The 27,628-nt window shown below is 38.0% G+C and overlaps 1 protein-coding gene and 1 long non-coding RNA gene across 3 annotated transcripts; one reads left to right on the top strand and one right to left on the bottom strand.

Annotated features, from left to right (window-relative positions):
* Positions 1–1,409: 1,409 nt before the first annotated feature.
* col2a1a (collagen, type II, alpha 1a) lies at positions 1,410–24,017 on the bottom strand. 2 transcript variants are annotated; one of them, XM_082187694.1, is made up of 53 exons: positions 21,307–21,661; positions 19,911–19,927; positions 19,773–19,805; positions 19,639–19,671; positions 19,365–19,418; positions 19,060–19,161; positions 18,892–18,969; positions 18,049–18,093; positions 17,836–17,889; positions 17,575–17,628; positions 17,424–17,477; positions 17,274–17,327; positions 17,136–17,189; positions 15,887–15,931; positions 15,724–15,777; positions 15,568–15,612; positions 15,179–15,232; positions 14,961–15,059; positions 14,785–14,829; positions 14,523–14,621; positions 14,307–14,360; positions 14,061–14,168; positions 13,920–13,973; positions 13,729–13,827; positions 13,506–13,559; positions 12,781–12,879; positions 12,613–12,666; positions 12,469–12,522; positions 12,293–12,346; positions 12,130–12,183; positions 11,980–12,024; positions 11,759–11,857; positions 11,069–11,176; positions 10,903–10,956; positions 10,756–10,809; positions 10,603–10,656; positions 10,378–10,431; positions 9,661–9,768; positions 9,354–9,407; positions 9,163–9,216; positions 8,872–9,033; positions 8,639–8,746; positions 8,078–8,185; positions 7,876–7,929; positions 7,388–7,495; positions 6,923–6,976; positions 6,480–6,587; positions 6,326–6,379; positions 6,111–6,218; positions 5,739–6,027; positions 4,447–4,634; positions 3,785–4,027; positions 1,410–3,157 (listed from the first exon to the last, which is right to left on the bottom strand). In XM_082187694.1, the coding sequence occupies exons 1-53, from the start codon at positions 21,590–21,592 to the stop codon at positions 3,011–3,013; spliced, it is 4,458 nt and encodes a 1,485-aa protein (XP_082043820.1). In that variant the 5' UTR covers positions 21,593–21,661; the 3' UTR covers positions 1,410–3,010. The 2 variants fall into 2 exon arrangements, with proteins under 2 accessions (XP_082043820.1, XP_082043821.1); XM_082187695.1 differs by lacking the exon at positions 21,307–21,661 and adding an exon at positions 23,664–24,017 and having other exon boundaries at positions 1,413–3,157.
* Positions 4,472–5,891, top strand: LOC309512220. The gene is made up of 3 exons (XR_014210927.1): positions 4,472–4,611; positions 5,020–5,102; positions 5,754–5,891. It is a non-coding gene; the product is annotated as an uncharacterized lncRNA (long non-coding RNA).
* Positions 24,018–27,628: the final 3,611 nt, after the last annotated feature.

Raw genomic sequence — 27,628 nt, 5'->3', positions numbered from 1 at the left:
AAGTCACGGGGTGCGTGGACTCTCACGTTTGGAAAGCATGAGCAACTGGTGGGGACAAATGAACTGTTTACTGAATAGATAGATAAGCAATTTGAAATATCGAAAATAAAAATACGTTAAAAGAAAAGACAAAAATTAGATCTTAAAGACTGCCAGCCGATCTGATAGAAATCCCAAATGTTTGTATATCCTCCTTTCTTGTTTTGTCAGTTTGTTGCCTGGTTTCACCTTTCACAGACAAGGTTTAGTCCTAACGTTAAGCCGAAAATGCATGTTTGAGCGGTTTTAACTAAAAGCAATCTTAAAATATGTCAGTGCCTTTGTTTTGTCTCAAGATGCACACAGAAATGTTTTTATTTTCCAAGGCACTTTTGTAAAAGCTACTTAAATGTCATAATTTAACTATGGCCTACTCCTGGCTTAATCTAAGCCTTGTCTTTGAAAACTGGGCTTGTGTTTCAAAAATTGCAGACCTGGCAACCCTGTGCTACTCAGATTCCCTTGAGTGCACTGAGTTCCAGTAATTTTCACAAAAGGTTAACATTTTAAATGTGCCTATATTACACATCTCATTAAATGCTAAAGCTCTTCAGTTGGGTTGACAATATTTTGGATGGATTGTCCCAACCACCCGCACAAAAAAAACTCCTTGATTCTGCACAAATCACATAGGCTAAACAACATAATTTTGCTTCAGAACAGCAAAATTCATCAAAAGGTGACGGCCTTGGGGCACTATTAATTTTGTACCTAAAAATAATCATCGAACTGAATTATCAAATGCAAAAACATTTTAAAAATATTGTCTTTTGGAAGTTAATCAATCCTGGCTCAAAAACCTGAGGGGGCACGTGTCAAAAAGTTGTGAATTTAACTTATGGCCAAAATTGGAATGTCACACAAAACATGTAAGGGATAATGTAAATCCAGCCAGTTGTTATCTCAGAATAACCACAGACAGGGTGATCAGGACCCCGACGGGAAGCAGAGTTTCTGTGTAACTTTTGCCATATTTTCACACTTAAAATATTGCTTTGGTAATCCTCTTTTACCTTTGTCCTCTTTTGTACAAAGAAATAAGCCTTCTGACATATCTCTCTTACGTGGCTGCCTTGTTGTCAGCAAGTCTGTGAATGATTCAATGGGCTTTTAATTGTCGAGAAATTACTCGTATTTAAATGTTTGTTTCAACATACTCACCTGTTGATCAAAAATTGCCTGACTTGCACCAGAAAAGTTATATTTTCAGGAGGGTGTACTCATTTTTGCAACACAACATTTTATCAATTTGATTAAAAAAATCTTCCTGATTAATATTGACATGCTTCTCTGGTATTTGATCAACCAGACTTGCTAGAACATTATATCTTCAAGGAATGCTAATATGTCTTCTACGTAAAGGTATAGTATTTGCTGAATTTGTGGACTTTTGGACAGGGTGTACTCATTTATGCTGAGTACTTGTACAAGCCTTTGTGTCTGAAACCCTGTGTGCTTCTAATCCAGAAAATTCACAAATATACAGTACACACACACGCAAACTAATACAAACAAGCAATGCAACTATAGTTTTGTACTCCCAATACATCATTTAACATGTTGTGCTCATGATGATTAAAAACACAATTAAAATCTGACTTCATAATTCCTTGTTTTTTCCTTTATTTTCAATTTACATTAATTAAAATCGTAACAAAACCAGAACCAAACAGAGAGAACAAACAAACAAAAAAAGACCAAGATCATAATAATATTAATTATAACAAAAATATACACACCCTCATTCACACACACATCCTGCTCAGTGCTACGGCGATCCTTTGGGAGCAAAATTCCGGCATTGCCAAAAGAGTCCCTCTGTCTTTTGATCATCCCGCGTAGTTCCGCATCCTCTGAGCAGGCTGTGTGTGTTGAATGAGGCCAGTTAGGGAGTGGGATGGTCTGGGAATTCTGGGAAATACTGACTGATAGATCAATACTAATAGCACCTTCTGAAGATGGACTGAGCCGTGCCGGGGTGTCTTCCTGACGTTTCTCGAACCCCATGCTGCTTTCGTTCACATCCAGATTTTAACTTTGTTTTTTCCTGTGTGAGGTAGCTTTTCTTGAAAAAATGAAGATCATGCAAATAAACAAAAAATAGAAATGTTTTCCAATTTTTATTTAGATATTTTTTTCTTTTTTAGCTATTATGTTAAGGGACCAAAACTTCCTTGTTTGGGCGATCATGAGAAAAAAATATTGATTTACAAAAACAAAAACAAAACAAAAAGAAAGAAAGAAATGGAACTGCACTTTCCCCAAAAAATTGTAGTTGTGTATAGGCACATGCTCACACACACAAACACATAATTGTGAAAATATATAGATCTGGCTGCTTCAGTAAAGACTGAATCAAGATTTTTTTTTTTTTGTTATTATACACAGTAAATATAAACTTATTCCCTCCTCAGGTTTAACATATCACAAAATCTTGCATAATGTGATGTTTTCTTCTGAGTCACAGTCAAGAGGCAGAAGGAAGGGTGAAGTGGGACTGGGTATGGCCGTTTTCTTTAGTGGGAGGGACTACTGTGGTATCCAGCCATGACGCTGTACAGCATCACCCACCCACCCACCCACCATCTGCAGGATGTGATGACATCAAGCCATGTTTCTGTCTTTCATTGAATCTCTTATTCTTCTTGTTGCGCTCACTTGTTCTGTCCCCCTCTTGGCTCCCGTCAGGAAGAGGCGCTGCACTGAGGACTTGTGGGAAACATGGCTGGATTTCAGAGGGAGAGACTATTTGGGGCAATCCCATTTAGCGATGGTTTTCCTGCACACTAAACATGGACAGCACGACTTTTTGTGTTTTAGAGAAAAAAAACTTTCGTCAATTTTCAGATTTCTTTTCTTTTCTTCCATATTTCGTTATTTGGAGAGTGTATTGCATCCTCACAGTTATTGCTCGTCATTGATATTTTTCCATGTCTTATCTCAATCCACATATGTTTTTGTTTTGTTTTTTTTACAAGAAGCAGACTGCACCAATGTCCACTCCAAACTCCTGATCTGCTCCTCCGATGTCCATTGGAGCAATGTCCACGATGGGCAGCCTGGATGTCTTCTGAGTTTTGTACTCAATCACAGTCTTGGCCCACTGACCAGTGTGCTTCTGTAAGACAGCAGAAAAGCCATGTAAGTAGTGTAAATATTTTATTATTTTATTTGGGGTCAACACACATTTTTTTATTGTTTTTTAAAGAAGCCTGCTCACAATGCCTGCATTTGTTTGTAAAAAAAAAAGAAGTAATATTGTGAAATATTATTACAATTTAAAATAAGTGTTTTCTATTTTAATATATTTTAAAATGTAATTTATTCCTGTGATGGCAAAGCTGAATATTCAGCATCATTACTCCAGTCTTCAGTGTCACATAATCCTTCAGAAATCACTCTAATATGCTGATTTTGTGCTCAAGTAACATTTATTATTATTATTATAATCAATTTTGAAAGCAGCTGTGCGGCTTAATATATTTGTTGAAACCATGATACGTTTTTTTAGGATTCTTTGATGAATCGAAAATTCAAAAGAACAGCATTTATTTGAAATAATGTTTTCTAACATTATAAATATCTTTACTGTAATTTCTAATCAATCTGGTGCTTCCTTGATGAATAAAAGTATTATTTTATTTAGAAAAAAGATTACTGACCCTAAATCTTTGAACAGTAGTGTGTATAATTTCATTTATTTAATTAAAATGTAATTAAAAGTATATTATATGGAGTGATTCACCTTGCAGCCATCCTCAACCACGCCATATGTAAAGCGGCTGTTGCCCTCTGCTCTGATCTCCACATCATTGGAGCCCTGCAGCAGAACGGCCTTCTTCAGGTTTCCTGTGGCTTGGTCCATGTAAGCCACACTGTTCTTGCAGTGGTAGGTGATGGTCTGAGTGGCCTCAGTAGACAGCAGTCTCAGGAAGTTCAACTGGATGCTGGTAGTACTAGGAGTCTGGCTGCTATCAGCATAGCTGAACTGTTAGAAAAGGGGAAAAAAAAGTATTTTACTTAAAAAACTGGTAATTCATTTCACTGAAATGTTAAATGTAACACTAGAAAAATAGATGGAAAACTGGAAAGGAGGGAGTATTTCAGCATAACTCCTTGTCCCTGCTGATTTATGATTTGCTGATTTTCAGTACCATGGACCAACAGAAATTCAGAACTGTGAACAGCTCCCCAAACCAGCTGTGATCTCAACCACATGATTGGAATTTGCAAGGACTCAGGCTGGCTTTGGAACAACTGTTCATAATCAAATACAAATGTGCCTTTTTGTGGTACTGTAAACCTTTAAACAGACTTTTCATGATTTCTTTTTATGTTTTGTTTTGTTTGTGGTCACATAACTAAAATTTAAAGTGAACATCTCCAAAATTAAAGGATTATACTCACGTGGAATCCACCATTCATGCTCTCTCCAAACCACACGTGTTTCAGTCCCTTGCCCTTACTGCTCCACCAGTTCTTGCGTGGGATTTTGGGAGTGCTGGGCTTCACACAGGTCTCTCCGGTCTCCATATTACAGAAGACTTTGATGGCATCAGCACTGCTACCAAGGTTAGGATCAACCCAGTAGTCACCTGTGGATTGGGACCAAACATTCAAGTCAAGTCACCTGTATTTATATAGTGCTTTATACAATATAAATAGTTTCAAAACATCTTCATAGTAATAAACATACAAACTTCATCAAATATGAAACAAGCAAAAATTCTGCTAAAAAGACAATAGAGTCATTATTCAGTTCATGTCTGTTCAGTGTTGGTTGAGTTCAGTTCAATAACTGTGTAAAGTTCATCAATTATTTGTGAAACAAGTTCAATTCAGCTATAAGCAGTTGTACAGAAGACAATTGTGCCGTTATTCAGCTCATTTCGGTTCAGGTTTTGTTCTCATCCGATAATGTCAATGTAGTCAAATCGATAATATTACTGAATATTAAGTGTCTTTTAAACCCCAACCAAGAGCGACAGTGCCAAGGAACATGAACTCCATCAGGTGACATAAAACCAGGATCAGTCACAGGGCCAGTTCTCAAATGAACGAATGTGAGTAATAGTGAGTATCATTCAATCAAGTGTGTTTGACTGTTTGAGCCAGGGTGTCCAAACTAGGTCCTGGAGGGCCACTGTCCTGCAGAGTTTAGCGCCAACTTGCCTCAACACACCTGCTTGGAAGTTTCTAGTATGCCTTGTAAGACCTTGATTTGCTGGCACAGGTGTGTTTAATTGGAGTTGGAGCTAAACTCAGAAGGAAAGTGGCCCTCCAAGAGCTGGACTGTAGTGATGGGAAGTTCGGATCATTTTACTGACTCAAATAAATATTTGTCCATTTTGATGAGCGAGATCAAACGAGAGAGTCATTTCTTTCATTTAAGTGGCTTTAAATGTTATTCTTTTAACAGCCAAATTCCCTGAACACATCTACGCAATCTTGATCATATTCTGAATTAAGAAATCATTATAATACAGCCAAAGAAAATTTACAGGGAACATAAATATTTACTTTACCTTCTTTCGTTCATTTGTCATGTGACAGACGCAATGAACGGATGGTTCATGAATGACCCATCACTACTGGATTGGACACCCCTGGTTTTGAGCATTTGGAAGCTCTGTCGTGATGCATATGAACATTCTCCTAATGTAAAATTTTCTCTGAATCGTTTCTCCTTCATTTCTTACCGCTCTTCCATTCAGGGTGGCAGAGTTTCAGGTCTCGGCAGGAGCGTGCAGGTTTCTTGCGGGAGCCATCTGGGCTGCGGATGTCCTCGATCTGGCTGTTGATTGACTTCAATGTGGCATCCACCTCCACATCATGTTGTCTAAGGGAGCTGGAGGCCTCGTCGGCACGCATGTAACGCAGAGGATCGGGTCCTTTCTCAGTCTGAGCCAACCCAGCGAAGGCAGACATGTCAATGCCAGGGCCAGGGGGACCAGGAGGACCAGGAGGTCCAGCGTTACCAGGTGGACCCTAAAGAGAGCAGAAAGGAAGAAAAATGTATCAGACATATTCCATTCGATATGAATGTCTGTGAATATTTCATCTGCACTCACAATTGGGCCAGATTCTCCAGAGCGTCCACGAGGTCCAGGTGGTCCAATGGGTCCAGGCTGACCGTTAGAACCGTCCTTACCAGCTGGTCCAACAGGTCCGGAAGGTCCCTATTGCAAATAAGATGGGTTAAAGACACCATTAGTAATCCATCTGAGCATTGAAGTTTCTAATTTGTGGTTTTCAGCAAGTTTAAGACAACAGAACTGACACTCACCTTAGCGCCACTTGGTCCAGAAGGTCCGGCAGCACCCTGGTCTCCAGGAGAACCCTTTTTTGAGGAGACACAACAGAGTTGTTAGCATATCTCATATCACTGCTTTACCATTATAGCCTGTTTGTAAAAACTAAGAATTGTAAATGAGACTCACTGGAGGTCCTGGCAGACCCTGCAGACCGGTGAATCCTCTGTGTCCCTTCTGACCTCTTTCTCCAGCTTCTCCTGCCTCACCCTTATCACCACGAGGTCCTTGGGGTCCCTGATGCAGAGAAATGGAAAAGGTCCAGCAACATGTGAGCAACTACAATGTGATATACAGTAAAGCCACAAAAATGACTTTAAATGTGACTTTAAATTAATAACATGTTTAACTTGAATTAAACCAGTTCATTTAGATGTTACCACATGAAGGAAAAATTTAGCATTTTAACTAAATGGAGTTTAGGAGTAAGAAACTGAACTCTTCTGAACAATTTACTGTATTTTCTTCTTAGCTATACATTGTGAGCATAATATATTTTGAGGATTTAAAAGCTCAAGCTGAGTATTTTTAGCTTTATGTTTTGTTCTACAAGCTTAATAAAAGGTACTTACAACCATGCCTCTAGCTCCAGCCGATCCAGGGGGACCAGCAGGTCCTTGTGGGCCCTTAAGAAAGCAAACAAGATGGTAAATATATAATAAATAAAAATACTTCATGTAATATAAAAGGATGGTCTCTTGCACATCATCCTACAGGTGATTTTTCTTGGGGGAAATTATGTAACACTAATGTGTTTTGATTAACACAATTAGTAGGGTTTTGTTGATTGAAATATGAGACCATAAATTTATCCAAAGATATAATTGTGATATTTTAACAAAGAGTGTCAGAATTGAGGTAATCAGAATGGTCATCATTGGTGATTTGAATAATGGTGGCAATAATTGTCATGCAAGCAGTAAATATATTACTGATTTGTGTTTCTGTCCCCAGATGCAAATGTCATGCATTCTTGTATCCAGAAGATACATTGTTTGTATTATTGAAAATTAGATTTCTTAAGTTTATGTACTCACATTCTCTCCTCTGTCTCCCTGTTTGCCAACTGGACCAACGGAACCAGGAGCACCAGGGGCACCAGGAGCTCCGGGAGCGCCAATCGGGCCAGTGTTACCACGCTCACCCTAGAGAAGAACAAACAAAATACATTACGTGTTTCAGCTGGCTGGAAATCCATCTGTGTATGGACTAGCCACCATTTTTGTCCAAAATCTTAGACAGAGAAATTACTTAAAATGAAAAAGAAATATTTAACATTTTGCCAAATAACCACATTTACTATATATGAAAAGTCATTTTAAAATTCATTTTTCATAGTTTTTTTCCCAGTAATTTAGAAATGAAAAAGAAAATACAAAAAAAGTTAACTTGACCTTTGGACCTCAGTGTATGTGGTAAATAGTAATATATTGTTTACTTGTATGGAATTTTTTAGACTTCTTTGTGATTTACAAAGATCAGAGGCCAATAAATATTTATTATATGTGTTTGTTTGTTTCCTCACCTTCACACCAGTAGCACCATCTCTACCAGGTGGACCATCAGATCCAGGATTACCCTGAAGACAAACAGAACAGATAAGTGAGATCTGGTCTTGATATGGTTGTATTATATTGGAGGAATCTGAACTTCACTTCAGATCTACTTTTGAGTCAGATGAATCCAGTCTAGTTTTGCCTTGTTTTTTTCATGTATGTGTTTTTTACCTCACGTCCAGTCTCGCCAGCAGGTCCAGACAATCCAGGAGGTCCAACAGGGCCAGGAGGTCCACGGTCACCAGAAGAACCAGATGCTCCCTGTTTGCCAGGCTCACCCTGAGGTACAAATCATTAGTGTCAGATTAGGGACATTCCATCAGTATCTAATTATATCACCATCAGTACTTAATAATGATTTTGAAAGATATGTAAGTGGCCCATTAAAAGAGGCATTTTTAATATTAATACTTAATGGCCTGGTTGTGGCTTAGATTTAGCCAGGATTAGTCCTTAGTTCAATTAAGATATTTAAGTAGCTTTTATAAACGTCCCTTAGAAAAAAACATTACTGGTGTGCATCTTGAGACAAAATAATGGCACTGACATATTTTAAGATATGTCAGTGTAAGTTGCTTTCAGTTAAAGCAGCTCAAACATGCATTTTAGTCTGAGACTAGCTTAAGCCTTGTCTGTGAAACCGATAGATAAACACTAAAGTCTATGCTAAAATGTAAAAGAATGAGAGATTTTCAAGTGGAAATTATGTTTCTTGTGGGTTTATCTACTTACAGAGGGTCCTGGGAGTCCTGGGAATCCCCTTTCACCACGCTGACCAGGCAAACCAACAATACCACGCTGACCAGCGAGACCAGCAGGGCCAGAAGGACCATCAAGACCCTACACAGTAAATAGTGAGAGAAGAAAAATTAGGAACACAGTAAGGAAAAAATGGAGCTGTGCTCAATACACCAGACAAATTTGCCTTGGGTGCTAAAATGGGCATGTATGAATCTGAGCCTTACAGGAGGACCATCCACTCCAGCCTCTCCCTTCTCTCCAGGTGAACCAGGAGGTCCACGCAGTCCAGCATCTCCTGCTCTGCCTGGGGGACCAGCATCACCACGAACTCCCTTAGGACCATCCTTACCAGCAGAACCTGCCGGGCCAACAGGACCAGGGTTACCCTGAGAGGAGAGGGAAAAATAAGTGAAAAAATATTTAGATTTTAGATTTGGATAATACAGTCTAGTCTATCAATTTAAACTAATTATGGAGGAACCACAGAGAAATGTCTGTGATTTTGAGGGGCTTACATTGGGGCCAGGTGGTCCAACTCTTCCTGCAGCACCTGGGAAACCAGTGACACCCTATACAATGGAGGAACATATTTTTGTTTAGAAAAATCAATGCAGTCTAATATCTTTACTTTCAAATGAACTAGTAAATATTAAAAAACAAATAAAAAGTTATTTCTCATGACTAGTTTACTTATTTAGTAACTCACAGGGGCTCCTTGGGCTCCACGTGCTCCCTTTGGTCCTGTAACACCAGTTGGGCCCTGAAATTAAGCAGTGAACATTGATGAGCCAAATATTATAATTTCATCCAAGTAAAAACAGCACAAAGTTGATGCACTATGCTAAACTTATTTATGCAGACAATGACAAAGATTTTGAAAATGTCATGTGGCAATAACCAAAACCAAACTGCTTTCTAAAAACAGCCTCTTTCAATTGAGTATCAGTGTAAAACTGATTTACAAAGTGACAATGCCTTAAAGTAGCATTAGATGCTGAGGCGAAGACCCTTACCACTGGGCCGGGTGCTCCGGATGGTCCTTGGGGTCCAGGGGATCCACCATCACCTTTCTGTCCTGACTCACCCTGCTCTCCCTTAATTCCAGGCTGGCCATCAGCACCCTGAGGAGAGACAGAGATTAAAGGTTGTAACCAGTTTTGGCTTTCTCATAACTGAATGCTCTAAATATCAGTTTAAATACTAAATTGACATTCCCTAATTGATTATTTCACATTCCACTGGGCTATTTGAGAAAGCCAAATAAAAAAAGTAAAATGAAAAAGGATATGAATAGTTATTTTTACATTGTAGCAACAGAGAATTGTACATTGTAACTAAAGAGTATTGAGTTTTGTAGCAAATCTGTGGAATGTTCAATAGATGTGAAAATTATGACATTAATTGGCACATTGTTTTGCTCATCATTTTATTTGCCTTTTATGATGCTCTTTAAAATGCCAAGATCTGTCCACCTTTTCATGTCAGAAAATATTTAATTTTGAAAGGAATGCATAAAACAATGTATAATGGTGCTAGTGGGTATATTTGTATTGTATTAGCATTTGTGTCTCACAGAATATCCCTTTATATTCACAATGTTATTAATTGGTTGTTGTTGTTTTTCATTTTTATTTTAATGAATTTATAATGGAAATGATATTTTATGATAAATGACAGTCTATAATATTCCATCACAATTTTGCGCATTTTGTAACAGTGTTTCTACTTACAGGGGGTCCAGCAAAGCCAGCAGGTCCGGGTGCACCAATCTCACCACGATCACCCTAACATGATGACAAAAGAATAATAAACAAGAAGAAAACTGAAGATAACCTTTAGACTACACACTTGCCAAAACCACAAACTCCATTAGAACTTCTTTTTGCTGTCTAGTTGTAATGTTAATGAATTACACTAATCACATTGAATAAAAATGTAACAAATGTTTTGCTTACAGGGGCACCACGAGAACCAGGAGCACCATTTGGGCCAATGGCACCAGTTTCACCCTGTGAGAGAAGAAAAAGAATAGTGAATTAAACAATACCCTCAAATCATTTCAGCATATAATCAATGTTGGAAGACCACAGCAGGGATGAGACATTCACCTTTGCGCCATTGGGACCTGAAGGACCAGGTGGACCAATTGGACCAGTCAAACCCTGACAAAAAAAAATGACAGAAACATCATTACTTATAATGAGTAAGAAAAATGCAAGCAATTTCCTTACATTTGCTGTATATATAGCACTTACTCTTGAACCATCTTTGCCAGGAGCACCTTCAGGTCCTTTCTCCCCGCTGTCACCCTAGTAAATGAGACATTCAATAAGTCATTCAGTAGGCTGTTCATAAGTAATATGACATTAGGTTGATGTAATCACTGAGAGGAGGGGTTGTACCATTTCTGAAGACACTTACTCTGTCACCTTTAGCTCCAGAGATTCCAACAGCTCCTCTCTCACCAGGCATGCCCTGCAGACCGGGAGGGCCCTGAACTCCAGCAGAACCAGCTGGTCCAATTGCACCCTGTTAGAAATCAAGCAGAGACATGAGTAGGAGTTTGAGAGATTGGCTGTGTTGAGGGTGTTGGGGTGGGGTCCAAAAGTTTGAGACCACATTGAAAATTTGTTGTTGTTGTTGTTTTATTTTAACTTGGAAGTAAACAAATATTTATAAAGAATTATTATTTAAAAAAATAAGTTATTGAGTTGAATATAAGTTATTTATAAAACTATAAGTTACAAAAATTGAGCTTTTAAAAATGTTGCTAAACAAATGTAAATGTATTTCATAGTTACTGTAACTCCAGGCAGTTAATGTATATGTATATGTATATGTGTATGTATATATATATATATATATATATATATATAGTTTGTATAAATATAACTGGAGGAATTAAAGTAGAAAATAGAAAATAGTTATTTTAAATTGTAGTTGATTTTCTAAATATTACTGTTTATTGTATTACTATTTGTGATTTAATAAATGCAGCTGTGGTAAGCATAATAGACTATAAATGGTAGTTTATGTATTCATTTGACTGTTTAAGGATTTCAATTTTGAATAGTAGAGCACAATCTCAGTCAGATGTGATTTGGGTCTGACCTTAGGTCCATCAGTTCCGGCAGTTCCTGGAAGTCCCCTTGGTCCCTGGAGACCCTGAGGGCCAGCACCTCCTCTCTCACCAGGGAAACCACGTTCACCCTGAGAGAAGCACAGGCAAGAGTTATTTTTGTGCAAAGTAATGAATAATTAGTCATTAGTACTGATTTGCATAAAGTGCAAATTGGGAATCTTGTTCCCAATACCCAATACTAGGAACTCACTCTTGGTCCAGTGGAACCGGCAGCACCACCCTCTCCAGGAACACCCTATAGAGAGGAAGAAAATCAGCATAGTCAGGATGGTTAAAATCACTAATAACATCACAACAGCACAAATGGAGAATAATAACATATACGTTAAGTGATCCTTACCTGGTCACCAGGTTTACCGGGCTCTCCGGGGGCTCCAGTAGGTCCTGGCAGACCCTGTGCAAAAAATAGAGTAAATATTACAAAACCCTGATAATTACACTTATTCACTCAAAAAGTGCCGTTTTAACCCTCTTTCACAGTTAGTTGTGTTGTGTAATTGTACCTGGAAGCCAGATGGACCAGGCTGACCTTGCTCTCCTCTCTCACCAACAGCACCCTTAAAGCACAATGAAATCACAATTTATTTAACAATCCAAGGAATTATTACAAATGGGATTTTAATATTATTGCTTAATTTCAAAAATTGAGGCATTGTGAGTGATGTGACAAAATACTAACAGCAGGGCCAGGTGGACCAGCAGCTCCAGTCTCTCCATCTTTACCAGGCAAACCCTAATAGAAGAAAAAACAAAGAGAGACAAATCTGAGGATATATGAAAAAAAAAAATATGCATGAAAAAAATCTGTTGTAACATGACTTACTCTAAGACCAGGCCGTCCAAGAAGTCCTTTCTCTCCAGTTTTTCCAGGTTCACCCTGTGTGGGAGAGATACAGTCCTTTCAGTACAACACATACACTTCCCAGCCACTTTTATGGACATGAATATGAACCCTTGTAGTTAATTTGCAGAAATACTCTAATGGTCTTACATTGGCTCCCTTAGGTCCAGGGAATCCCATCACTCCAGGCTGACCACGAGCTCCCAGAGGCCCAGGAGGACCAGGGCGTCCATCTTCACCAGAGGAACCCTACAATGAATAAAACATATTCAGCACTGAAGATTGCCCTGAACTATGTTGATATGCAGTGATTAGTATCTGAATATCGTTTGTACCCAAAAGATATTTAGTCACTTTTAAGGTAAAGCGTACACTAGCGTTCAAATGTTTGGGGTCTGTACGATTGTTTTCTGTTTTTGAAAGAAGTCTCTAATGCTCAACAGGGCTGCATTTATTTGATTAAAACTATTCTATTCTATTTTAATAAGTTTTAAAATTCAATCTATTCCTGTGATGGAAAATCTGATTTTCCATCAGAAATAATTTGTATATGCTGATTTAGTGCGCAAGTAACATTTCTTATTATTATCAATGTTGAAAACAGCTGTGCTCTTAATATTTTTGTGGCAGCTGGGATTTGTTTTTCAGGATTCTGATGTTTTAAATATGGTTAATTCTGAAGCTGTGTGAATGAAAGAGACTACAAATGAAAGAAACTGTGTCCCTCTAGGATAAAAATATTAATTTCTTTCTATGAAAAAAAAAAAATCTAACTGACCACAAACTTTTGAATGGTAGTGTACATCACTTTGCAGTCTGTAACTCTTTACTTTTAAGGTGACAATAAAAGTGCTTTAAATTGTATAGATACTCACAGGTGCTCCAACTTTTCCTTGAGGTCCAGCATCACCAGGGCGTCCAGTGAGACCCTGTTAGATGAAGGAACAGATGAATGGTGAAAAATGCACTGAGCCTTTAAAGCAACAAGCATAAAAGCTTAGATTTTAGATTGATGTCTGTTGAGTAAAGTCATGATTATCTAAATTGATCTAAATATTATGTTTTCAGATAAATCCAAGAAATACCACAATGACTCACTCTGGCTCCAGGAAGACCAGGCTCGCCTGTGCGGCCAGGGTCTCCAGTCCCTCCTTTTGGTCCGGTCAAACCTGGAACACCACGATCACCAGGTGCACCCTATCATAGGACAGAACATTTGAGTACAGAAATCAGGAGGAAATGCATGTGTTGAGTAGTTGAGTAACCAACTATGAGTCTAAATCAACAACCTTTGCTCCAGCTAGACCATCCTGACCAGGGAATCCGCGGTTACCTGGAGCTCCCTAATAAGGAAGAACACATATGGACTTGTTAGTGTGGTTCTTTATCATTCTGTGAATCAGTAAAACTAATTAGGATATGATACATACTCTCTCTCCAGGGGGTCCGAGAGGTCCGGCAGAACCAGGCTCTCCTCTTGGTCCTCTCTTTCCTTCCTCTCCAGATGGCCCAGGGGAACCCTGAGGTCCTACAACACCCTGTGCAATTAGGAGAAAAATATGCCTGATTAGTTTGCTACAATATTTCATATGATTGTTATGGTATACAATTCAAAGCCTTTAAAGTGGATACAATAGAAAGGACAGCTGATGATAAGTATGATGTTGGTTACTTACACGCTCTCCCTTGGGTCCAGCCTCGCCTTTAAATCCTGGGATACCAGGGTCTCCCTGTATAAATACAATAGTGTTTTCAATTAGTACAATGGCAAACCTCAACTGGTAGAATAATCAGTAACCTGTGCTATCCGGATCCTGTATATGAAATAATTAAAAGATGTCTGGGAAACACTGAGAGCTATTTTTAAATTGGTTCAGAATATGATTACTTACAGATTGTCCCTTAGGCCCAAGAGGTCCAGTAGCTCCCTGAGGTCCGGGTGGGCCACGGGGTCCTGGGAAACCAGGGGCACCAGCAATGCCAGAAGCACCCTGCAAAGGGGAAATTAATCAATTATTGTTTACAATAAATTCACTGCAACAGTGTGACCAGAGTGTTAAAGTTGGCATGAAAAATTGTATGCTAAAAAACGTATTTTATTTTATTACAGAGAAATTAGAGAAATACATTTTTTTATTATGTGGATATACTCACAGCAGATCCTTTGGCTCCAGGAATACCATCAGTACCAGGGTTACCCTGCAGAATGTAAACATTTAATATTTAAAAACTCATTTTAACCATTGAAATCCAAAATATTGTATATATTGTATACAATGACAAAGAAAATCAAATATTTTGCTTGTAATATTATCTGTAAGTTTACTCACAGATGCACCAGAAGGTCCAGGTGATCCAGGTGTTCCGGCTTCTCCACGGGGTCCTTGTGCACCCTCAGGTCCACGAGCTCCGGTGGGACCAGCTTCACCCTGCAGGAGTAAAGATCACATCTCATTGTCAAGGCTAATTGTATTTCTTATACTTCAAATGTTTAAATTTGAGAATGGTAAGGAATTCACAGAAGTGCTGTAGATGACGGATATTTTACCTTAGAACCAGGGGATCCAGGGAAACCTGGAGCACCAGCAGGGCCAACAGGACCCTGAGGACAGAAACATCAACAAATGATCAAAGAGGCATGCTTATTTCTTGTGCACCCTACACATCCCTTTAATGTTATTATTTGATTTGTAAGTGGATGATGCACACTTTCAGATTTTTTCAAGTAAAATTGTAAAATAATTTGACTAAATATTGTGTGAAATCATTTGCTATCAAGTTTAATCAATATATTTATATATATCGATATTTGTCCATGTTGATGTCTCTATGTAACCCATATGGGTTTACTATTAGTTAACAATAGCCATAGCATTAATGAAGTAAAACCAAATTATCTGAGAACTTCCACTTGAGAATGTAAGAAAAAGCACTTACAGGAGGACCAGCGGGACCAGGCAGACCATCATTACCACGGGCACCCTATGGACAGACATAAGTAGAATCATTATAGTTTGAAGCCACCATCAGCTACACAAATTTTGATCATATATAGTATTCTTAATTAGGCCAGTTATCTGAGTGTTCACTTACAGCAGCACCAGTTGCACCAGGACGACCTCTCTCACCGGGAAGACCACGTGGACCCTGACAGATAAAAAAAGAAAATAGGATGGAGAGAGTAAGATGCACTATTTCAGTGTCCGAAAACTACATCTATTGACTCATCAGGCCATTTCTGACTTTAGGTACTCACCATTGGTCCAGGAGCACCACTCTCACCATTAGAACCTGCCTCACCCTGGAGGAAAAGAGAAGAGATTGATTAGACCTTTCTGTTGCATAATTTGCTCAGAAATTAGTCAAATGAATTAGCCCATTTAGCATCTGCGCAGGTAACACATGTTCCTCAATGTTTCTTAAAGGTCTGGTGTCTTTAGGAGTATCTAGGAGTCTTCATAGTTTAAAATATCTTTATATATAAAATAAATTGAAATCAATTCAATTATATTAGTTGTCTTTACTATGTACAAATATTTAAATTAATCATTTGATACAATGCACTTATGTTTTTACATTGTACTTCTATTATTATAATTACCTGCATGTAATTACATCTGTAATTATTTTCTGTAATTACAGCTATAATTACACTGTTGACCCTTCCCTTCCCTTTGAACCCAGCCTTAAACCTACACGTACCACCAAACCTTTCCCTAAACTAACCCGTATACCCCACCTCAATAGCAGCAAAAGTGTTTTGCAATACAATGTGAACACAATAAGTACATTGTATTTATATTTGATGTAAGTACATAATAATTAAATACACCTAATATTAAGTGTGACATTATTCAATATATGCATGTATGTTCCTTACAACTACATAAATCTATTATTATTCTGATGCCCTATGAAACCTGTGTGCAGTTTATTCTTGCATGCTGTTTGTCAGAAATGATTATAGACAGTGTGTTATGTGACTTTTACATAATTTATCTTTTTTCTAAGAGTTGGGTATAAATGAGCAGGTAATATTTTATTAGGGGAAATATGTTATTATCTCAGTTTCTCTAAAGGTCCGGTGTCTTTATAGTAGTCTTTATAGTTTAAAATATATTTATCATATAAAATATCTTTAGAAATTAAATTAAATATTACATTAAATAATACATTTAATTGTTTAATAATATATATTGTTCCAAAGCATATTTGCAAACAATATTGCCTTACAACTACATCAATTTAATAAATGTCTGTTCGAATTCTGATGCCCTATAAAACCCATGTGCAGTATATTCTTACAGGCTGTTTGTCAGATATGATTGTAGACCATGTGTTATGTACTGACCACAAACCTTTTAAACTTTTAAACTCACAAACTTGTTTAAGTGCAGTGTCCATCACTTTGCAGTCTGTAACTATAGACAGTGTATGTAACTTTAACAGATTTTATATGTAAGAGTGTTTTGGCTAAAAACTGATTATTTTTTATGTTGCTGTACCTTAGCACCTGCAGCACCGGACTCTCCTTTAGCTCCATCAATACCTGGGTGTCCCTACAAACACATTCAAAGATGTTAGATGCATTCAGAAATAAACAAACAGAGAAACAAATGACTCCAGTCTTCGCTGAAACTCACTCTGTGTCCCTTGATTCCAGGAAGGCCAGGAGTTCCGGGGAATCCACGGGCTCCCTGTCAAACGGAAAAAAACAAACATTCAATGATTATGTTGCATCTTTGTAAAATTTTTATTATATAAGATTGTATGATTGCATGTTGGCTGTTTACCTGAGGCCCTGGGGGTCCACGCTCACCAGGCTTACCATGTTTGCCAGCCTCACCCTGGAAAGAGAATGGGCATAGACATATTAGTTCATATCTGTCAAGTTTCACTATTTGGAATAGGTTGAATATCAAGTCAGTGGCAAAAATTACTCACATCACTTCCGGGTTTTCCAGGGGGCCCCGATGGGCCACGGGGTCCAAGGGCACCCTAAAATAAACCAAAAGTTAATTAAACTTGCATTGTGTCCTAGTAAATATACTTTACCATTGCTGTCTGTAAAGCCATGTCATTGTCAATGAGCATATGAATGTGTCATCTGTGTTAGCCATTATGTATGTGGGTATATAAATGTGTTTATGAATGTGTCATATGTGTAGGCTTGTGCTCTAAACCAGCAAGATTTGGGACACTCACAGCAGGGCCGGGTTCACCAGTCTCTCCAGGGTTGCCTTGGAAACCTTGTGGGCCCTGGAATGGAAATAAATGACAGCATGGGGTTAGGAGTAGCCGTTGGTGGGTGCTAACATTTACTCATATCTGTCTCATCAATGGTAACTTCTGTTATTTATCAATAAATTGGGAATATGAAATGATATTATGAACATGAATGATTGTGCATTTACTTACAGGTGCTCCAGAGGGACCGGGAGGACCACGGGGACCCATTGGACCCTGTAGAAAAAGATAAAGTTAAATGCAGATTGGCCACTTTGACCCAGATAAACATAAAAAGCATGAGAGTGTTGTATTTTCCATTTATTTATAGATAATGTTTCAAAGCTGGTTGAAGTCTAATAAAATTAATTATTTGTTTCATTGTGTGTAATTTTATTTTTAGTAACCACATTTATTGTTGGTATATGTTCATATGTTACAAGCTTTGAATCCATGAATCACTATAAAAATTAAGCCTCCATTTGAAAAGGTTTTTGTCAGCAGGATGCACTAATGATCAAAAAACATGTAACAGATTTGACTCTCATTACATTGTTCAGAATGTTTCAGAGTTGATCATTTATTTCAATAAAAATGTTTGGCAATGGATTAATTTGAAATAACAGAAAAAAGTACAATAACAAAGCAGCACCTTAAATAGAGGCCTATGCTCATCTCAATACTAAATATTGAAATTGCAGGTGTTTTATTCATTTGTGCATGTTTTTGCATTATTTTATTTTATTTTATTTTATTTATTTGTATGTTAAAAATGCAGCTTATGTGTATCCAGACCATTCCACAAGGGGGCAGTTTGTGAATTAAAAACCTATAATAACTATGAATATTTATCTTGTTCTGGCATATTGTTAAAGTTCCATATTAGCCAAGCCAAATTGAGTACTTTAAAGTTTTACTTGATGTGAGATTAATTTCAAATGAGTTTAAAACAGATGTGATGTGCCAAGTCATTTTAATAGGTATTTCATACATATATATATATGTTTTTAGCGTGGGAACACTGTTTTTTCTCACCATTGGTCCCTGCATCACACCCATCTGAGCACCTCCTGCCTTCTCATCAAAACCACCAGCCATCTGAGCAGCAAAGTTCTGCACACACACAGAAAAACACACTTACAGTAACCCAGAAAGAGGCAGACACAAATTTAGCAAGCAGATGAAGGAGAAGGAGAGACGTACTCCTCCAAGTCCATTAGGTCCTGGTGGCCCAGGGGGTCCAGCGGGTCCTGGGTTTCCAGGTGTACCAGGCTCGCCATCTCTCCCTCTTGGGCCGAGATTTCCCTAAGAGGAGGGGGGGAAACGGGGCATATGAGTGGAAAAGAAAAGAGAGTGAACAGATTAACTAAAGCCTTTTCACATGACAGCTTCCTGCAGAGTGTGTCCACTGCCCCCTAAATGTACCCGGATAACTGCTAATAAGGTTTGACATCACTTTACCTAACAAGTCTGAGAAAAAAAAAGTTTGACAAGGAAAAATGTCTTACCTTCTCACCCTTAGGTCCTTTCTCACCACGTGTTCCTTGCTCTCCTGGGGGTCCCTAAAATCACAGAAAGAAAGAAAAAATGTCAAAAAGAAAAGTTGTAGATAATTTATCTACAATAAACAATTTATCTACAATCTCTGAAGTGAACTCAAGAACTCGAAAAAAAGTTGCAACAATAGGCAAATAAACGTGCAGGAGAGCCACCTAGTGGAGAAACGCAACGCAGCATTACAAATTATTCAGAAATCTACTAGCAAAGTGTTTATAATCTCACCATTGGGCCAGCAGGTCCTCTTGGTCCAACTACCTACAGAAACAAATAAATAAATATTATTTAGCATCTCCAGTTTTTACAATTTGGTGAAATCATTCTAAAACACAAAGTTGTTTACTAGTGAAATGACTTACATCTGCAATATCGCCTGGTTCTCCTTTCTGTCCCTGTGGACAGTAAGAAAGAACTTATTTAAGACCTAAACCTTAAGAATATTAGGTATTTCTTAAATAACGACCTTGATAAGTGAATAACTCATGTCAAGACCTCACCTTTGCACCAATTGACTCTGTTGAATCAGGTCACAGGATGAAGGGAAAATAATAAAGATTGACAGTTAGACACAGAAGGAATTCTATGTATACATTCTATCAATCAGCAAGTATTCACAAAATATATATAAGAACCAATGTTGCAGAATAACTGTCTGTCTGGAGTCATAACATCAGCCTAATAATTTAGAACAACACTGCAAGCTCATTATCCAAAAATTAGGGGTCACAAAAGGGTCAGGAAAAAACAACCGTGAATGAAGTATTCAGCTGATTCTGACCCCTAATGAGGACGGTAAACCAGTCAGACAGTCAGTGTTACTGTAAGAACTAATGAACAGCTATTCCCTGCTGAAACTACATAGCTAAAAAATTCCAACTCAACGGCACCCCACTAGGCCGTGTACCAAAACAGCATCATTCTCTTCCCAATCTGCATCGGTTAAACTGTTAAAAGCAGAATATTAAGGTGCAAGCTGAGGATCAGTTTAAAACATGATGTGCATTATAGTTGAATATTAGAAGCATTATTTAGCTATATGCTGCTAAGTAAATTAAAATAAAAACATTTTAATAAATATTTAGAGAAAACTCATTCTGTATCAGTGCCATGATCTGATTACAGTGAGACAGAGTATATTAAAATGTTTAGGAAAAACTTTTTTTGTTTTTGACAACTATGTTCATCTTGTTATTGTGTATATCTGTAGAGCAGCAAAAAACACATTTTGTGAAAATGAACAGAAAGTGCATTAAAAAGTTGAAAGAACACTTCTAAATTTTTCGTTAATTAGGTTGTTTTGAAAGAGGTAGTGCTATTACTTCTCATTCAAAGAATCTTGTTTTTCAGCTTTTCCGAACTAAAACAGTCTATGGCCAAGCTGGGTCCACTAAAAAAAAAAAAAAAATCAATTTCATATAGATCTTTTTGAACTACTTATGCATATAATAAATATAATATAATGCTAGACAAATCATCCTCTGAATGAAGTATCATGAGACTAAAGTATAAATAAATTAGCTCAAAGCTTATTTGTGAGCAGTATAATTAATTGTAAATTTCCTTTTTTGTAGAAGCGACCAAACATCTTATGTAAAAATCATAGATTCCACAGCAAACTGGTGGAAAGATTGCGTTCTTTTCTGTAAAAAAACAACAACCTACTATCAAATTCAAATGTAAAGTGGGCCCATTTTAGCCATAGACAGCAAACGTAAAACTTAAAAGTGTTGCTTTCTTCCCCTTTGAATGTTGCTTTGAGTTCTGAACCAAATCACATGACCAACTTGAATAGGCTGTAGTCTGGTATGTGAGACTGTTGCCATAGTTACAGAACTCAGAGCAGACAGCTAGCGGGACAGGTGTGATGAGCAAAAAGATAAGCAGAGAGCGGACCGATAGGCTCGTCGGTTTCAGCAGGGCAGATGGGACAGCACTCTCCGGGTGGAATGATGGGATTGGCACAGTCTCTCAGGTCCTCACAGATGACCTCGTCACACAGCACTGCCCCAGAGTCGCACACGCAGACACGGCATGGTTCTGGCTTCCATACAGTATGGTCTGCATACTGTTGGCCATCTTGGATGCAGCTGCCGAACTCTTCCTCTGCAGCCACCAGAAGGGGGCGACAGAATGGAGTGCATGGGGGTGAGAGACAGGTGAGCGACACATCTTCAAGCATACTAAAATAATAATAAAAACCTTCCTGAAAAAAGTTGTAAGGGCTTCCTAATATAATTATAATTTTGAAATATTTTAGTATATCTATATATCTATATGTATATATAAAACAAAATAGTATATATAGTATATATATGTTATATATATATATATATATATATATATATATATATATATAATATTTTCTTTTATATATACATATAAAATATGTTCTATTATATATATTCAAATTTGTGTCCCACTTGTGGCTGACATCTGGTTACATTATGATTATACATTCACTGCAACACTAGCTAGCAATATTTGCAGGGTGCATATCTGACACCCTGGTGTAAAATGTGGGCTCCTGTAGTCTGTGGATTTGTAACTGAACCCCAAATCTACAAAACTAGCCATGAATGGGGCTTTCTCAAACACAGACAGGGCTGCATTGACAGCCTGGTGCCTTATGCAAACACATCCATCTCGAAAGCTCCATCTGGATCTAATGGTCTCACTTACCACCAGGGCAAACACACCCTCGTGGGTAGGGAAGGACAGCCCTCACACACACAGAACGCCTTGACATGTTTCGACTTTCATATGAAAGTGTAATTTGACTTGAACTCCCTGCAGCCCCAATGTACATGAATGAGGCAATTATAGCTGTTAAATTCTGTAAATATGGAAAATCCACTTTTCTTGGGTGCAAATATAGGCCAGCCTAAACAAGTGTTCAGTGTAATTAACATTTCCTTGTTCACAGTAAGAGCATAAGGATATCATCATCTGGGGGATTTTTCTTCTATCGCTTCAAAGTTTACCAAATCTCACAGTTCATAATCTTTCTCATTCCAAGATGCTTGTGTCCCTTTGAGGTTGTCAGTGTGATGTTTTGGTCATTCCAACAACATTCCAGAAACCCCCTCCCCTTCCACCCACCAAACCTAGTTCCCCAAATCTCCTTTAATCAACGCCAAATCCCCTGAACTAAACCTGAAATATTTTTTGCTTCTAAACACTTTGCACATGTGCTAATGGTGCACCGTTTGAACCCGTGAAGGAACCTTTGCTCCTAATCTTGAGTGAAACAGCTCTGTCACTAGTGGATATTAATGGCCTATATAGATCAGTCCTAATAATGCTGAAATGGGTACACATAACCCTCTTCTCTACACTGTAATATATATATATTTATATATTACATATATACACTTTAGGCATCATTTAGGGTTCCTCAGATCGAGACACTGGCAGAATTTCCTCTGAGAACAAAGATTGTCAATATTTCTTCCGCACTTTAAACACACATTGAAGATTGGCTAGTATCGAAAGCAAGTTTGCTTTATCATCTAAGAACTTTTTCTAGCATTAGCCTACAACTAAGAAATCATAATTGTTCAGCAACTTTTAAGGAGTTTGCTTTTTTCTGTCAGTAACCTAATTTTGTGGACGCAATCGATGTCACTTGACTATTTTAAAACGTTTTATATTAGACACTTTTTCTGTCATATATGTGGAAATCTATATTAAAGTGATAAGTAATGAGACAAGGATATGTTTATTCACTGTACCATGACACTGATCCTATCCAGCAGAAAGTGCTCGAGCAGCGTATTGTTGCTAGTAACCTCTTGCAAACGTTTGTAAAACGCATACATACGTAAAACCAAAAATGAATACATGCGTACATAATTTAACTGTTTTGTTCTTTAACTTTAAACGTAGAAAACTAATAAAAACAAGCGTTTCAGTGCGTTAACCTGTCGCGCAACGTCAGCATCTGTCATTCAGTCTCCACTGCGCGTGACTGACGCGCGAAAACCAGAAGGCTCTGGTGCGTCTCATCGCATGTTTGCAGTGTAGACTGCGTTCAAACTTTAAATATATGCAGACTTAGACTTAAAATACAAGCATACTGCATGTATTTCAGGTCTTATATTTTACAAAGAGCAAAGGCATCCCACAGTCCAGAGGTGAAACGTGCAAACCAAACTGATCAATTCCAAACTTTCCTCTCAAGTCACCATGGCAACACAGTACAATTTTTTAGCAGAATACTTTTAATTTCAATGTGAAAAACTCCAACTTACGGTCATCTTCTTGTTGACATCTTACAAGGGATAGCAAAACGCATTGCGTTGCTACAAGTAGCAGGAGAGTCCGTGAATCCACTAATCTGAACATGTCTAAAGATTAGACATGCAGGTCCTCAGGGGTGAAAGTCGCCGAAGATCCGGCGGAGCGGCAACTCTGTGCTCGCGGCGAGTGTGGAAGTGGATGTGGATGTGTTTGGGAGGATCCGACGCCAGGCACACACAGACAGAATCCACCGCGTCTGTCAGAGCTCCGCGGTTTTATGTTCACTGGCGCATTTATGAATCTTAGTTTATCCCAAAACGTGAGTCCAACCCCGACCCCCATGAGCGCTGAAATTCGAGCCATATCAGCCCCCCAGCCCACCCCACCCCATTGAGAAAGAAGAGGAAAAAAACTCCGCCACTCCTCTGTCTCAAGAACAATTCCATCCAAACCCATCCACCCCCTCCCCTCGTTGCCCTTTCCTGGCAAGTGGAGGGCTTTCGCCCTGTGCCTTTGTATTAAAGTGCATCAGAATGGCCTTTGCTCAGAAAAGAGACTTGGAGAACCAAAATACATTCATTGTTTCACAGATTTAGACCCACCAGGCTGCACATGACCATTGAAAACCCAAGATAATGTTATGTATTGAAATACTGCGAGTATAAGAACCATGGGGGTTCATACCTGATGCAGCAGATAGGCCTATATAGAGTTTGGATTTTCAATATTACTTCCATATTCTTGCAAGAGGTTATTAAAGGGATAGTTCGCCCAAAAATAACATTTTCAAGTTATTCCAAACCTGTATGAGTTTCTTTCTTCTGTTGAACACAAAATAACCCAGACAGTTGACGGTAGCCATTGACTTCCATAGTAGGAAAAAAAATACTTTGGAAATCAATGGTTACTGTCAACTGTCTGGATACCAACATTATGAACATGCTGATTATGGATTTCCCCAAAAATCACTGCGAATCACAGCTTTGAAACAACAACAAAAAACGTTTTGTTTTAAATTCACAATTCTAACTTAAACTTGTGTCAACTTTATCAACTAATAATCAAGTAACCTTCAAAACTTGGCACAACTTGACTAAATCTAAACTAAGCTTACATTATTTTCTATAACTGAAAGAAAGCTGAAAAAAATATGTAAACTTAAATGAAAATTAGAAATGTTGCCATGGCAAATAAATGAAAATAAATAAGTTTGATAAATAAATAAGAAATAAATATATTGAAATACTAAAATTACAAAAAAATAAAACTTTAAAAAAGAACCAACAAAAATGACAAAAGCACATAAACTAATTAAAATTAAAAGATCATTTAAATAAATAATAAATAAATAATATAATAGTATATGAATGATACTAAAATAACACTTCACATATATAATTTCTCTCTCAAATTCTTCACATCTGTTGAATAAATACTGATCTTTTGAACATATAACTGTAAAGTGGCAAGAATTCTCCATCACAGATGTATTTGTTGTGTCTTCTCCAGTTTAGTTCCTTTGTGTAACTGTTCCTCAATTCAATCACAATAAAACATCTACCATATCATTTATCCCACTGTGGGAACAGAGGAGAAGAGAAAAATTGCAATGCTCGAGGGATTAAAAGATCAAACTGCAAAAAGCGAAGCATGAAAGAGTACAAAATGAAGAAGGATACTGGAATCTCAGCCTCGGTGTGAGACATCCTGTGTATGTAGATGAGTGTGTATACAGTGTGCACATATGAAAATCAGTGTGTGTGTTTGTGGTCGTGTGCGCACATGAATGCGTGTCTATTAGTTTTATGAAGGGATATGTGTATGTGTGTGTACTCATCGGTGCGACTGTGCACACACCCTGTTCGATGTGTGTGAGTCCGAAATGAGCCCTGACTGTGTGCTCTTTAAGACACACACACAATGCGGCTCTGTGTGCAGACCTGAGGAATGTGAGAGAGCACCGGGCAGTGGGGGAGAAGAGAGCCGCGGGTGTGGATGGAGGGAGGGTGCGGAAAGGTAGAGGGATGAGGAGAGGAGAGGAGCGGTGGCAGGAACACGGCGAGGCTCCAGGGGTGTGTAGGGTGGCTGGGTTGCTGTGGATCAGATGATGTGGGGCTTGACCATTGGCAGGAAACCCCGTGTCGGCAGCAAAACACTAACCGTGATTGGCATAAGGCGTCAGAAGGCCGATCCGTGCCCGAAGATTAAGCGCCCGCCAGGCTTTTCTTCCAAATGTGGAGCTTTTTGTCCATTCTTTCAAAGCTAAAAGGGAATAAAGCAGAATTAAGTGAATAAAATCAACTACATGGCATACAAGACCCTGAAACATTCACTTTACAAAATGTTCTGATCCATGTGCCAAGATAAGATGCCCAACGGCCTCACATGAGTGAACATTTGTGTCACTTGAGACTAAACCATAATTAAAATGCCGAACAAAGTATTTGCATGACAGTTAATTAAAATGAAAACATTTTCTGTGATAATTCACCTTTCAAGGCACATTCACACCACGGAAGATGACTATAATGGTAATATCATTTTTAAAATCATTCTAAATTTAAAAGAAGCAGTGTCCAGACAACAATTATAAAGATAAGGGCACAGATATCATTAGAATCACTTTCAAAACCTTTTTTTCCCCAGCTGACAGCCAATCTTGCTATTAAGAGCTCAAGCATTTAAACTAAAGCGACGGATGGACAAACTGCAGCATATGCTTTGAATAAACAAAACATTATCGTGCTTTGGTGTGGATGCTAATATAGTTTTCATATTAGCATTATAGTCATATTAGCATATATAGCATTATAGTTGTTATAGTTATGAACAACAGGTCTTCAGTTTAATCAGCCTGTCACGGCCGTGGGAAACCGAACTGTTCTGTTTGATATTACAGTCCACATATGGGGCCTGAAGTGGGGGAAGGATTCGTTCTGTCTTTGTTTGGTCTAATAAAGCTTTCTATTTATTCTCATAACTTCTGAGATAAGCTATGGCAAACAGAGAGGCTGGTGTCCTGGGATTTTTTGAATGAAGAGTCCCTGTTGATAGAGTGATTTAGGCCACAAATGAGCTTAATTTATCCAGGACACCACTGTCTGGGTTTAACAGCTCCCCTTTTGACTTTATCCAAAACTTAATGTGTTTCGTCTCTGATCCAGCTTTCACTATTTGATTTAATCAAAACTCTTGATCAGGTTTTTTTTTTAAATGGCAGTCCAGGGTCCTCCAGAGGGACGCAAGGGGGAACTACAGGGGGTTCACAGAAAATGTATTTTGATTTGATCATATGGGGATCTTTCGCCTCAAAAAGTTTTAAAATCTTGCACTAAATCATTGAGGCTTTTGTAATATTGCCTCAGGTGTGATTTTATATCATAGAGCTCTGTGCAAAACCAATGCTTCATGTAGTCTACTTTCAGTGGAACCAATAGTGTTTACCAATGCTGGATCTATGAACAAACATACGTGCACACACACACACAATGATTACTTAAACAAAACAAACAGTTCACCACAGGATTCTGCATTCTTAGCAGCTCCCTGGTACAAATTCGAGGGTGAAAGTTAAGTCCTGTGAACTGGCCTGAGAAACTGCCCCTGTTCGTGGACATTGCAGTCCAAAATCCTCATCAAGGTTCTCTAAGAATCCAGGTAGAATGTGGATACCTATTCTTACACAACACCAGCACCATAAAGTGAAGAAGAAGACTGCACAGAATCATCAACAATGAGAGTCATCAAAGCCAGGTCCAATAAAACTTTTTTAAATAAAATAAAATAAACACAAAAGAAGAATCTATATGTGCAAATATAAATCAGTATAATTATATACACAAACACACACACATATATACATTATATATATATGAAGACCTCCAATGCAAAAGCCTCTAAAAGCCACCTCTGTTAAAAATGAGATAATAATATTGAGTGAATGCTCCCCGCACATAGTTTATGTTCATCAAATACT

This window comes from Leuciscus leuciscus (assembly GCF_965113295.1).
Source record: "Leuciscus leuciscus genome assembly, chromosome: 13".
Taxonomy (NCBI): Eukaryota; Metazoa; Chordata; class Actinopteri; order Cypriniformes; family Leuciscidae; genus Leuciscus; species Leuciscus leuciscus.
This window is presented reverse-complemented; position numbering and strand designations above follow the sequence as displayed.